Genomic DNA, 13,817 nt, shown 5'->3' with positions numbered 1-13,817 from the left:
CAAATATTTAAAAGCATATTGCGTATAGCCAAATTATATAAAATGCATTATAAGAAGATAAATGTAGACTTACTATTGAGAGCCATAATGTTATCTGTTCCTGGATGATGAAAATTTATACCCATACGACCTAAAAAAATAGAACATTTTGGCATCATATTTTATGTTCAATAGGCTACTTTTCAATGCTAGATTTCACAAATACATAAAAAATGGTAATGAAACTAGAAAAGATTTGCTTTTTATATACTTCTCTATAAGAATGTTTAATAGTAATTATGCATTCTATTTGCTAAAAAACAAAAAAAAAATGGAAGGGGAAGATCAGAGGATCTTTAAACACTGCCAATTTCACTTTATTAATTTATTTAAATGTAATATTTCAGTTCAGACTTATTTTATTATTTTATTCCAACCAACCCCAAAGAAGTCCAGAGCAGCAAACAAAACAACAAATAATTATAAAAACAATATAAAGCATATATGGGGGGGGGTCTTATTGTAGCACATGCCACTTTTGGACTATCTTTAAAGGCAATTACATGTAGAGCGCACTGCAGTAGTCCAGACAGGAGTTTACTACAGCATGAAGTACTGAGACCAAGCTATCACCATTTAGGAATGGCAACAGCTGACTAAGTAGCTTTAGCTGGGCATAAGCATTCCAAGTCACCGAATGTACGTATTTGAGACTTCAGTGATAGATTGGAATCCATGAGTACTCCCAAACTATAAACCTGTGCCTGCAGAGGAAGTGCAACCCCTCCCAAAGCAGGTCATTCACTTAATTACAAGACATAGGAACCAGCCACCCACAGCTCATCTGCCTTACTAAAACTGAGCTTCGGTTTATTGGCCTCCATCCAGTGCATCATGCTTCCAGGCACTACTCCAACACCTTCACAGCCTCTCCAGATTCAGATAGAATGGGAAGAGAGCTGTGGGTCATCAGCATACCAATAACACCATGATCCAAATACCCAGATGACAACTCCCAATCATTTCATAAATATCAGCATAGCTAAATAGCCCCAAAACTATGGGGCAGGGCAACAGAACCTTGATGCTACTTTCTGGTAGTGACCCCACAGACAGGAGCAGAACCTCTTTAACAGAGTGTCTCCCAACCCCTGAGTTGTTGCAGAAGGACACCATGCTCAGCAGTGTCAAGCTTGCTAACACATCAGGGAGTGCCAGCTTGGTTGCATTGTTGCCATCTCTATCCTGATAAAGGTGACAGCCATCAAACCAACCAGGGCTGTTCCGCTGCTAAAATATTTATGTAATACTATAATATTAATTTTTAATTTTTAATATTGTTGTTATTCTTCAACTATTCAATTCAATAATTTAAATTACAGTGGTACCTCGGGTTAAGTACTTAATTTGTTCCGGAGGTCCGTACTTAAGCTGAAACTGTTCTTAACCTGAAGCACCACTTTAGCTAATGGGGCCTCCTGCAGCTGCCGCGCCACCAGAGCACAATTTCTGTTCTCATCCTGAAGCAAAGTTCTTAACCTGAAGCAATATTTATGGGTTAGCGGGGTCTGTAACCTGAAGCGTATGTAACCTGAAGCGTATGTAACCCGAGGTACCACTGTATTTAGTTATAGCAAGTAACTAACACCTTAAGCAAAATCTTGAACCCTAGAAATGAAAGTATTTGTCCCTCTTCACTAGCTCATCAAGAAAAACTGCTGATGAAAACTCTCACAGAAGCCCTCTTCAAGTGTTCCTTTCTTGACACAATTACATTGCACTCAGGAGGAAGTGGGGAATAGCACTCTCCTCCATCACCATCCCCCTCCGTGAGTTGGAGGGCAACTGTCTGCAGCACTCATTCACGTGGACTTCCCATTAGTTCTAAATTCTGCAAGGAAGCCTACTCTACTTGTATAGGCTCCCTGCTGTAGACAGTCATGAAGGGAGATGACTGAAGGGAAAGGACAAGTATGGCTGGCCCCCATTTCCTCCTCAATGCAATGCTAATTGTGTGGAGAAAGGAACACTTGAAGAATTCTCATGATTTCAGCCTATTGGATTGTTGCTTATTGCTATCAACACCAACTCTACTAAATCACTGGAAAGAAGACAACCCACAGATGTTCAGTGCCTGCTTAATGGGATGCTGATAATTAAGACAGAAATAAATCCCTTCTTCCATTTTTCTGAAAAGAAGCAGAAGCATCCTTAAGGCACATAGCTTAGAATCACAGAATTGTAGAGTTGGAAGAGACCCCAAGAGTCATTTAGTCCAACCCGCTGCATTGCAGAAAATGCTTGGAGACCATCAAGATGTTAATATAAAGAATCCTCTCTCTCCCTTGCTTCTGGCAACTTTTGTGACCCTCTTTGATTCACTAAAACTTGTGTAGTGATTGAAAGAAGACTGCAATAGCAGTATGCTGTATTTTTGCAAATTAAGAGATAGTTAAACCAGAAATTTTCTAGTTTGAATCTTGCCTACCATGAACTCAGCTGGTGTTTAATTTTTGTATGTTTGTAATTTTTACTGTTTTTGGTTTTTATTGTTTTATTGTGTTGTTTTGTTTTTATATAGGTTTTCTTTTGTTTTAAGGGGAGGGGTCAGGGCTGCCTGGGAGTGGGTCCCAGCCAACAAAATGTCTAGGGCAGGTTCCACGGGGGGGGGGGGTGCACTGGGACAACCGATCTCAGTGATCATGGGTAGGAGGAGGAGTTACACTAAGACCAGACCATGTCATTACCGAGGAGGCAGGTTTAGTCGTTATTTGAGGACTATCCCTGCCTCCATGTCTGGTCTTGTCCAGACGGATACTGGAATCAGCAAGGGATACCCACATGACCTGAAGGTGCTGCTGTGCAATGCAAGGTCAATGGTTCATAAGACCACTGCCATCCATGAGAGGACTTGACCTCGCATGTGTAACAGAGACTTGGTTGGATGAAGCAGATAGGCCTGTTATTGCTGCTGCAGTTTAAAAAATCTTAATAGAAGCCTCACTTGACAGTGGAAGGAGAAAAAAGGCACCTTCACTGGAATTTGCTACCCACATTGTTTCATATTCATTCATGGGATATCCATTTCCAAGAATAACAAGCAAGTTATATACTGACTTCTCACTGTGGTATAGTAGGGTAGCCCTATACCCAATATGCAATCACCCATTCCCCGAAGGAAGGCGTGCACACTACCCAAGCAAGTAACAGCATGTGAATCCAATCTAATCTCTAGCTATGTCTGCAGAAGAATCCCATATGGCACACAAATGTCTGCCAAAATAGTTATCAGCATAATGACTGCAATAAAAGGTTACCCAACCATTTAAATTGTTTTATGGTTAGATATGAGTGAATAAATGAGCATGCTATGAATTATGGCTCTCAATGCATATTTAATCTCTCTCCTCCTTTCCTTTGCTGAGGCTAGAATTGTGCTATTCAACCAGATATAAAAATAGAATCAAGAGTGTGACATCTGGGGTGTGTGTATGTGTTCATTCAGTCACTCTGCCAGGTGCTGCCTGTGTGACATTTTGTCACCTGCCCTTTGCCTTCTATTTTTAAGTTTCTCTTGACAACTACCTTCCCAGAAAAGCAAAAATGTCAAATTGTATGAGTAGTCACGCATACTTGTTCTTACAATACTAAGAGCTCTAAATAGGAAAGTACACATGATAGTTTCAGTCTTCAGAAGCTCCTTGAGTGAATAACTTAAAACTGAAATACATGGCATTAATTTTTGTTTGAGAAGTTGATCAGCAATAGAATTAGTAATTACTGCTGTTTCAAAAATATCTCAATAATATTAGACAGCATTCTGTGTTTTAGTTTAGCTGTACCCAAGAATCTCAGCTTTTAGGGAGAAGACTACAGTAGTAATAACGTCTGACTGAAACTAATACAAATACAGCTGTGTTATTTGGTTGATATTTTCAGTTTCAAGTTCAAAGTGGTTAAGGACAAAGTAACTTTAAATATACCAGTTGAAATGTTTGCATCATGTACGGTATTCAGCTTGCAAATCATGACAGGGCAGTTATTGCCAACCCTGACTGGGTGCATAACACTTACTCTTCCCCTCATTCAACTTCTCTGGCTTTGGTCTCCCTATTTTTCCAGCCAGGGAGGAGGCACTGATGGAGGAAAGGGGGGAGCGCACTGCCCCTGACATCATCAAGGAGGGGGTACCATCGTGGCTGTGCCCCGGACACCCGCCGCACACACCCCTACCGTGCCAGGCGGCACCCCCCCCCCACAGGCACGCACAGCGTGCCCCCGGGACGCACACCACGCCCCAGGACACGCACCACACCCCCATGGGTGGCATGCTATGCCCCCAGGACATGCACCAGCCATGCCCCTGCCTGCTTTCCGCCCCCAGTGCTGGAGCATGCAGCTTCGCCACTGGGAGGAGGTGTGGGGACAGGATTTTCCTGACCAAGAAAGCATAGCAGAGAGCTGTGCCAACAGCACCTGTATTCTCCCTCAGTGGTGGGCCTGCATGCAGTTACTTGGGGCAACTTTAATTCACCACAAGGCACGTGCTCAATTGCAACAAGTCTGAATCATTTATTTCCCACATTTCAGACAAAGGTCTGCCAAAGAGGCTCACATCTGTTGGCAAAATGAGACACAAGCCCTGCCGTCATGCTTACAAGCTTAAAAAAGATTTTAAAAAGGGAAGTGATGAGAAAAGGTAGAGGAGGAGGATCCATTAGAAAATGCCAAAATGAAGTGCCGAGTTATAAGCAGCCATTTGTATTCAGTAGAGACCAGAACTTTTTTTTGCCAGTTTAAGATTTGAACATTTTATTATTCTCAGTAGCCCTACTTAAATCATCAGGTTTATTTCAAGAACTACTAGGGAACAAAATTGGATTTTTGAAAATGATTATAGTATCTGTATTAGCTGATGTCCTCTACTATAGAGCACATATTCTATTTTTTCTTTGACAAAGGTGTTGTTCAGATAGCAAAACTTCCTATGGCGAAAACTATTATTCAGTATAAGCATGGCTCAAGAGAAACTGCAGTATTAGCACTGTAAGTCGGACCATAGTTCTCCACTCTAGAGGCACTAAGGTAAGAGTGAACAATTTCATGTGCATCAAGATTCTCATTATGTTTAACTTTAAGAGAACATAAGCAATAATGGTAAGATGGGTCAAATCCCACTTCTACTTTACTTGAAGGCTTCAAGCAGCTCAAAGCACAGGAGGAAGAAATAATTCATGCCAGTGTACAATGGTAGGAAAATAGCTGTTGTGCTTAACAACATGAGAGAAAACAAATTGAAAGCCTGCAAATTCTTCAAAAATAAAAGAAAATAACATCATCTATCCATCCACCTACTCCTAAAAAATGTTGTTTAGATATTAGCACGAATGAGTTACACATACATTGCCTACCAGATTAAAAATATATATTCTGATTAAATCCATGGCAGAAGTACTGCATCTGAAATTTTATCAACAAGATAGTTCTAAACTTCTGCCGTCAACATGAACGGTGCAGCCTTGAAAAACTCAAGATTTTGGAAAATAAATTGCTATGTTGACCAGTAATACTTCTATATATATTATAATTTAAATATTACTACTTATATTTTAAAGGAATCTATGTGGAATTTAAGTATATTTACAGTATATTTAAATAGAAAACTTTTTAATGGCTTAAATAAGGTATGCAAACTGGTTTTAAAAGGTGTACAATATTATATTGGACTTCAGATTCACCATAGATAGGGAAGGTAAAACAACTTTGACTGCCTCAGAACTTGTATTTGGCTCACAGTACCTGGAAAAAACCCCAAAATATTTTAAAGTTCTAAGAGGTCATTCTTCTTCATAAATGAAATATTCTAAACAGAGAGACTTCAAACACACTTTTTGTAAACATTATGTTGCAGCACACAATGCCCTCTTTAGCTTTTGCTTTTTAGCAGGCAGTCCCAGCGGTACTGAGCCAAAAAGAGTTAGCAGCCAACTGTGTAATTCCAGCCACGTGACCTCAGCTGACTGGATTTGGGTTAGAGAACTCGTGCATTCCTACAGGAATACTGAATTTCATTCCCTTAACTTTATCTTTATCACGATGCCCTTCAGCTGCCTGGTTCTCAATAATGCAGAGAACTACAATAAACAAGAATCACCAGCAGTGTCAATATTGCTGAGCAAAACAACTACCGTATTTTTCGCTCCATAAGATGCAGCTGACTATAAGATGCACCTAGTTTTTAGAGGGCAGAAGCAAGAAAAAATATATTCTGTGCAGAGCATGTAAGCGGCTCTCGCTTTAAACCCTTCCATCCCTTCTCCTGCCTCGCTGAGAAGCCAGCAGAGCAAGCTGCGCAGCTCTCGCTGAAGCCAGGAAAGCAAGAGTGATAGCTGTGCAGCGCCTCTTCTTGTGCTCGCTTCCGATCAAAGCGGGATGAGGGATGAAAGGGAGCCCTTACATGGAGCCCCTTCCGTCCCTCCTCCCGCTTCGCTGAGAAGCCAGTAGAGCAAGCCCACAAGAGCCGCACACACACTAGGCGTGGCTCTTTAAAGAGTGCACGGCTCCAGCAAGAGCCTCCCACCTGCATTCGCTCCATAAGACACACACACATTTCCCCTTACTTTGGGGGGGGGTACGTCTTATGGAGCGAAAAATACGGTACATGACTCAGCAAAAATGAAAATAAACATCGCCAGACTTTTTAAAAAACATACATTTTACAACTCTATAGTTCATTAGAAAACCTATCTGCTACAGTTTAACAATAGTGATGGCTGGTAGACATTTGCATCTGTTCAGAGCAAAGGGCAATTTATAATGTGCCCACTGGACTAAGTAACAAAGCATACACATCAAGGACATGATACTCAGTTCCCCCACCCCACTTCACAAATTCAAATTCAGATATGGAACCAGTGGTCCACATGCTTCCACCAGCAGGTGGCCAACGATAATGATCAAGTCTTTTCTAATAAATAATTATAATTATAATTATTATGTTAAAAACAATAGTAAATACTGAATTGTTACTGTCTAAACTACCTATGTCATAACTGGTCAGCTTATGATAAGACCTTAATTGCTCTTCTCTGGCCTTTGGGATTATTAAGACACATATGGTGCTTGAATTAGGTTTGCCAAGCAGCTGGAGAAGACCTTTAGTTCAAGAAGAATAAAAGCTTCTATATGGTGATATATGTTATCATTCAAAGCTACTTCCTATGACTTCTAGGTCTTTAACACAACAGTTAAGAAACATGGGCAATTCATTTAACATAAGTTGCAGCAAAGATTCTGTCTCAGTATGTAAACTTGACTAGTGGGAATTGTGTTCCAGAGAAGGCAACAGGCTCAGCAAGATCAGTGCTATACTCAGGCACAATTGGATAAAGAATAGAACCAGAAGTCAAGTCAGGAGGACACTTCATAAAAGAATAGGTGTTGAGAGCTTTTCACAGTGCCCAGTGGCAAGCTGACATTTTATCTGAAAAGACTTAATGGCTATGAAGCAGACCTTCCAAGATTTATTTATCTGGCAAAAGGACAACTGAACTACCTAGCACACATTCATATCATCTATTTTCAAACATAATAGGTTATTTTAGCAGAAAGAGACCAGCATATTTTTACTGCACAGACTGCTACAGACTTTCCCCAAATGCCTCTTTTTTCATCACAGTTTGATACGTTTGCTACGAAAATTCCAAAACATCTCAGATACTTGTTTAAGGTCCAGTTGGTAGGCCAATGGGACTCAGGTGGCGCTGTGGGTTAAAGCCTCAGCGCCTAGGACTTGCCGATCGAAAGGTCGGCGGTTCGAATCCCTGCGGCGGGGTGCGCTCCCGCTGCTCGGTCCCAGCGCCTGCCAACCTAGCAGTTCGAAAGCACCTCCGGGTGCAAGTAGATAAATAGGGACCGCTTACCAGCGGGAAGGTAAACGGCGTTTCCGTGTGCGGCTCTGGCTCGCCAGAGCAGCAATGTCACGCTGGCCAAGTGACCCGGAAGTGTCTCCAGACAGCGCTGGCCCCTGGCCTCTTAAGTGAGATGGGCGCACAACCCCAGAGTCTGGCAAGACTGGCCCGTACGGGCAGGGGTACCTTTACCTTTACCTGGTAGGCCAATACTAAAGCCAGCCTTATTATTCAAATTATTTTTATCTCACCTTTCTACCAAAACTAGTCCTCCAATTCACAAGCCTACACTGCACTTTTTCTTGCCTTTCTGCAACTGTTCTCTCTGAAAGACAGCAAACTCCCAAGTTAAAAGACACCCCTTTAGAAAAGGATGGAGACTAGAATGTATATGCACAGGGTTTTTTTTATCAACTTTCCATGTTTCTTCAAACATGCATTTGCATTTTTATGCCTAATAGGGAGTACTGGAACACTGTATGTACAAATATCTACTGAGTTTGACACCATAACTGCCCATTAAAAGCTACCTCAAGCATCTGGCACACATATATGCGAAGTAAATCAGTCCTTGAGACATAGAATACATTTAATGTTACCCCTGCAGAGACAGGTCACGTGGTTTTATTCAAGGACAAATAAGTGTACTGCAACTTCAGACTGAGTATTTAGGTTAATTCTGATGTTACTTTTTCTAGTACTGCCTTTACAAGATACGTAGGAGAGCTGTTTGTTATGAAGTTTGTTATAACACAGCAGCACCTAGGCCATACTGCACCAGAGACAAAAGCAGGAATGGGAAACCTGTGGTCTTCTATATGTTGCTGGACTGCAACACCCATCATCACTGGCCATGCTGGCTGGGGCTGATAGGAGGTTGAGTACAATACTCAAATCTTTCATATGTATGTCTGTATCCACGGGAAACCATTTTCCAGGGGTCTTTTTCTTGGCACACTTGCTGTCTATGTGCAGGAATGTTTGTTTGTGGGGGAGCATTTCAGAGGCACAGGTGTGCTATAAAGGTCTAAGTTCCCATTAAGCTCAGGTATATGTAGTTTTCTTCTGTAAGAAACCACCCCACCCCCCAGTTATTCCCTCAAAACAAGAAGAAAGCTAGCCAATTCTTTTTAGAAACATACAGAAAGCACATAATGTTGTATAGAAAGAAAACAGGCCCATGTGGTGCCATTTCCCCACAGCCATGTTTTTAATTAGGTTAGTTAGTAAATATCAAGGGGCACTAAAGCTACCTGAATCAGAAAAGGACATACAAGCCTGGACTCAGTGGTGGGCTGGAGGAAGAAAAAGAACCAGTCTGAATCCTGGCAAGGTGAAGGCACTGTAGATGAGCACTTCCTGAGGCCAGATAATTGGTCAGTTGCCTTCTTTGGATGGTATTATATACCACCTGAAGAAGCAGGTAGTTGAGCTACCACATTGTAGCTCAACAAATAATATAGAGTGTGCTCCTTGTGACTTTAGAGCCCACTGATTAGCAAATACCACCACATCCTAGCCACCGATACACACTGCATTGGCACAATATTGTTTAATGCCATTATGTTGGCATGTCCTGAAACTATACTTGAGTTATGTGAAATCACAGAAATACAGTAAATGTTTTCAAACAAGTTTATGCATTCAATTCTATTAATTCAGTTCTATAATATTTTGCAAGTAAAATTACTAGGTTTAGGGAGAAATTCATGGCATATCATTGTGAAGTGAAACAGCAAATATTGTGGGAAAGAAGTGTAAATAAAACATTTGGTCAAAATGGCATTGCAGGAATAGTTCACTTCAGCTGAACAAGTAATTCCAAAGCAGTGGATCCTTTTAACAGGATCTTTACTTGAGGCTTGCATTCTGAACTTCACTGGAATTAAAAGGCTGAAAGATGAAAACGCTTCACTGTTCTGAGTACCAGTTCCCATATTCACTTGCCCAGTCTTCAGCCTTCCTACAACCAACCTGAATTTATGATTTTGACCTCCAATATATCCTAGGTGTCCCATGGAGCTTGGAATGAATGCAAATTCATTTTCTGCTCCATCTGGACAGTTAAATACAAGATCACTCTAGATCCCAGACCTTGTCCCATTCTCAAGACTAACTGCTGGATCTCCAAAGTTTGATAAGCAATTAGATATTGCTCAAAATTTGTGCACTAAATATCTGTGATAATATTTTTTTCAACAAAATCCATTGCTCTCTGCTAAGTAATTCCTAAAAGCTATATGGCACATTTAGCTAAAGACTGGCGAGACTGATGTTGAAGTAGACATTAGTATGAATTATTAAACTAAAAGCTGCCCAAACCACTCACTCACATAGTTTATGATGAGTGCTAGGAGTAGTTTAATCTTTATCACTGGAGCTGAAAGAACAGCCTGGTCTTCTCAGCTGAAGAGATATCAATATTTCATTACATCAACCAAAGAAGTGATTTTGTAAAAATGTAATCGTTCTTTTCCCTAATTCCAAACCATTTGAGATTTGTATCCACATTGGAAACATGATAATTAAGGGTAGATATTTAAAAAACCACTTGAAAATATTAGCAACCCATTTCATAACAGAATAACTGGATTATCAATTTTGTAGGTTTCATTGATTTAAAAATTAGAAGTTGAAAGCCTAAGATATTTTTGTAAAAGATAAAAAGTCCTCTAAAGAAAACATGATTATTTAGCATCCAGTTTCATCATTAACCACACTATATGCTTAATTAGCTAACTGAGATTTTTAAGCCAAAGAGTAGCATAAAACATATTAACAACTTGTTACTAGCAAAAAGTATAACATAAATGTTATTGCAGCAAAAAAGCTGTTTTCTTTTAAAGTGAGTATGAACATATGAATATTCCTAACCTGTAAAATGATTCCTCCACATTATATCAGCGAAACTCATTGGTGGGCCACTGGGAGGGTAGTGTTTACCTTTAAGAGGCTCATGATCAGTCCTTATCATATCCATTAATGAATTTTCCAAAGAGTGCAAGTTAAAAGTATCATAGGGCCGATTCCGGTCCTAGGAAAAAAACAAAAAATAAGAGGACCGTTACAATGTCATCACTAAATAATGCAAACACTTAACACTTTTCCCACTCACCACAAATTTATTGCAAAATTAGCAAAATATGCAAAGCTCAATATGGTAAGTCCTTCAGAACATTTTGAGTGCAGAACGTGTAAAGAGAAAGATCCTCTTTCCATAAATGCAACTGATCATGGCAAGTGTGAATGTTGCAAAAAAGGACACAATTTTAACTTGACAGCTTATTGAAGTGAGTAACCAGAAAGGTCTCAGAATGTCAGAATCAATGCTGGAATAAAACTATAATGAATGTTCCTCTTCTATTGCAACATTATCTGGAAGGAACCAAATCCACATCTAAGACAACGATTTCCACATATCCCTTCCATTTCCCCCACAGATTGAGAAATAAAGACATTAAGCCACAAAGACCAAGAACTAACAAGATGTACTGTAATTATTTCAGTTTATTTAGAGAGATTAAGAAATTGGCATCCAAATTATGTGAAGCATAATTTGCACTAAATAAATAAATAAATCTATTTTATATCACCCTAGATCTAGAATAAAGCAAATTCTATGATCATATGAGTTTATGCAAGCTCTTGGATTTCTGCTGACGTGCCTTGCCTGTTGTTCCTCCACCAAGCCTCATCAAATGTGCAAATATATAAAAATCCTATTCCAGATGCCGCTCTGACACTCAAGCGTAGCTTGGGGGTGGGGCAAAGTAGGCTGCAGAAGGCAGGAGTAGATAGAAAGGGTCTGTTCTGTGACTGGAACATTGTAGTTCTTGAGATTCAAAGCTAAAATTCCCTTAATTTTGTTTTAATCCCATTGCTGTTCACATTAAGCTTGCTAGAAGGTAAATAATGTATCAGTACAAGGTGGATTTTTACATTTCCTGGTATCTTAATACGCAAAACTAAGAGATAGGGTAGCCAGGACGAGGAGGAAATCAGCCTCACACAGAAACGGTGTTCCCTGAAAATTTTACCATTTGCACCCAATAAGAAGCTTCGCATTGACTGCTTGCAAAAATAAGGCAATTATTCTGACACAAAACCCTTGGGCACAGCAAGATTGTGCAAACAACTTGAGAACAGATAAAAGCAGTGAAGCACAGCAGAAGACTAAGCAGCACACAGTGGCCTCTCTAAAATCCTTGCCAGCTTCAGCTGATTTTTTATTTTTTATTTTAGTGTTAGCAAGCATTGCACAAAGAATCAATTATTAATCCATATCCAAGAGCCTTTTTATACTCTTTTTTTGAAGACCGTTTAAAATTAAGCTGATGACAACAAATACTGTCTCTTTCCTATGGAAGCTTCTATACTGATATTTTAAATTTTGTTTTTACCCAAAATAAATTTGGGAAGTGTAGCCCATATATACCCAGACCAACCTGTAAGAAAAAAATATATTAGATGACAACCTAATTCTCACAATAACCCTAAACACAGATCTACTTTAATTATCTTCCAAGTGTGTTCAAGCTGGTAGTAATCTAGCTCTCTTGACTGAGTGGAGCAGCAAAATATGTAGTCTCAGAAATGTGACAATTGATTGCATTACAAGTCTGGAGAGAAAAAACCCATGAGTGGGCAGCAGAACTAAAAGTGGGCCTTGTTCACATGCATGATCCAGAGACAGTACATCTGTGCACACAAGGACTTGACACAGAGGGAGAGGAGGGTCCAGTAATTTCAGTGCCTCAGAAAATTTGCTTGCAAAATATTATAAGTTTTTTCAATAAGAATATGGCACGTTCTCTCTCTTCTGCAAGTGCATTAATTAACAGTTATGATAATGATCAGAAGGGTAATGCGGGGTGATTCCATTACTTCCTAACATTCAAGTAAGATAAGCTCATTATGTGTGTCTGTTCCAGTATCACCAAAAAAGATTCACAGTTTAATGGGAATTTGTACACAATCTTCCCACTGAAGAACAATATTAACCATTGTACTCAAACTGCTTTACATAAATTCTCAGCAATTTGCTGACACCTATGAAGTAGGTCACTTTTATGTCCACACAAGTAGGACCCTACAAGTAGGACCTTCAACTATAAGTTGCGCTGTATCTTTACCTTCTAACTGGAGTGCTCCATTTCAGAGTTCCATCAGCTAGCCATACCTGCCTCCAATAGTCCATTCCATTCTTTTCCTTCTCATTGTTTAGCTACTGTACAGGCTCAATCCAGGTTGTTTCAGATTTATTCCTCCCATTTTACTGGGCTTTGAGATTTCCCTGAACATGCTGCTATGTTCCCCTTGTTTCTGAAAACCCCATTCTAGCTCAATTTCTTTCAGCACTCACCACCCAAGTTCATTATTATCCCAGAGTGGGATGTTGGATAGAGCAATTGAAGCGTAGGCAGAGGAATTGACACTATTTCATAGTCACACCCAACACCTTTCCTCAAGGATATTATCCTTTCAGTTGCTTTTCAAGGGATAAAATACATGAATATACAAGGGATAAAGTTTAAATAATTTTAAACAATACTCATATCTTCAGAAATTTCTCATTTAAGATAATGGCTTTATTCATATTGTACTGCTTTCCTGCCTACTAACACTTCTGGAACTTCACAAAGAAATGTAACATCCAATAATAATGGTAATCATCAGGAGTCTCTTTAAAAATGGAAGATAAGTGACCCAACCATTTTGATTTCCTTAAACCCCTGGATAATAATAAACACCAGAACAGGGCAAATATGCAGTGCCAGAGTGCTCAACTTTACTAACACCCATGTTTGGCCTGTTACAAGCAGATAAAAGGCAGGCATAGCTCATTTCAAACAGATTCCTGTCTCAATTATGCTTCCACATCAACACACCATCAGTGATTATCTCCGCCACACACACACCCAGAACAAA

At 39.8% G+C, this 13,817-nt stretch overlaps 1 protein-coding gene across 16 annotated transcripts in view; it reads right to left on the bottom strand.

Moving 5' to 3' along the window:
• Positions 1-13,817, bottom strand: part of CPEB3 (cytoplasmic polyadenylation element binding protein 3) — a 76,595-nt gene that overhangs the window by 35,822 nt on the left and 26,956 nt on the right. For 6 of the 16 annotated variants that reach the window (XM_083740899.1, XM_083740901.1, XM_083740900.1 and 3 more), the window contains exons 3-4: positions 10,764-10,923; positions 74-130 (exon numbers count right to left, since the gene is read on the bottom strand). In XM_083740899.1, coding sequence (XP_083597025.1) covers positions 74-130; positions 10,764-10,923 — 217 coding nt within the window. The remainder of the gene's footprint in view (positions 1-73; positions 131-10,763; positions 10,924-13,817) is intronic. The other 10 variants (XM_083740903.1, XM_083740890.1, XM_083740889.1 and 7 more) reach the window with 2 other exon arrangements.

This window comes from Podarcis gaigeae (genome assembly GCF_964106915.1).
Source record: "Podarcis gaigeae genome assembly, chromosome: 5".
NCBI lineage: Eukaryota > Metazoa > Chordata > Lepidosauria > Squamata > Lacertidae > Podarcis > Podarcis gaigeae.
The sequence above is the reverse complement of the archived record's forward strand: the minus strand, read 5'-3'. Positions and strand labels throughout refer to the sequence as shown.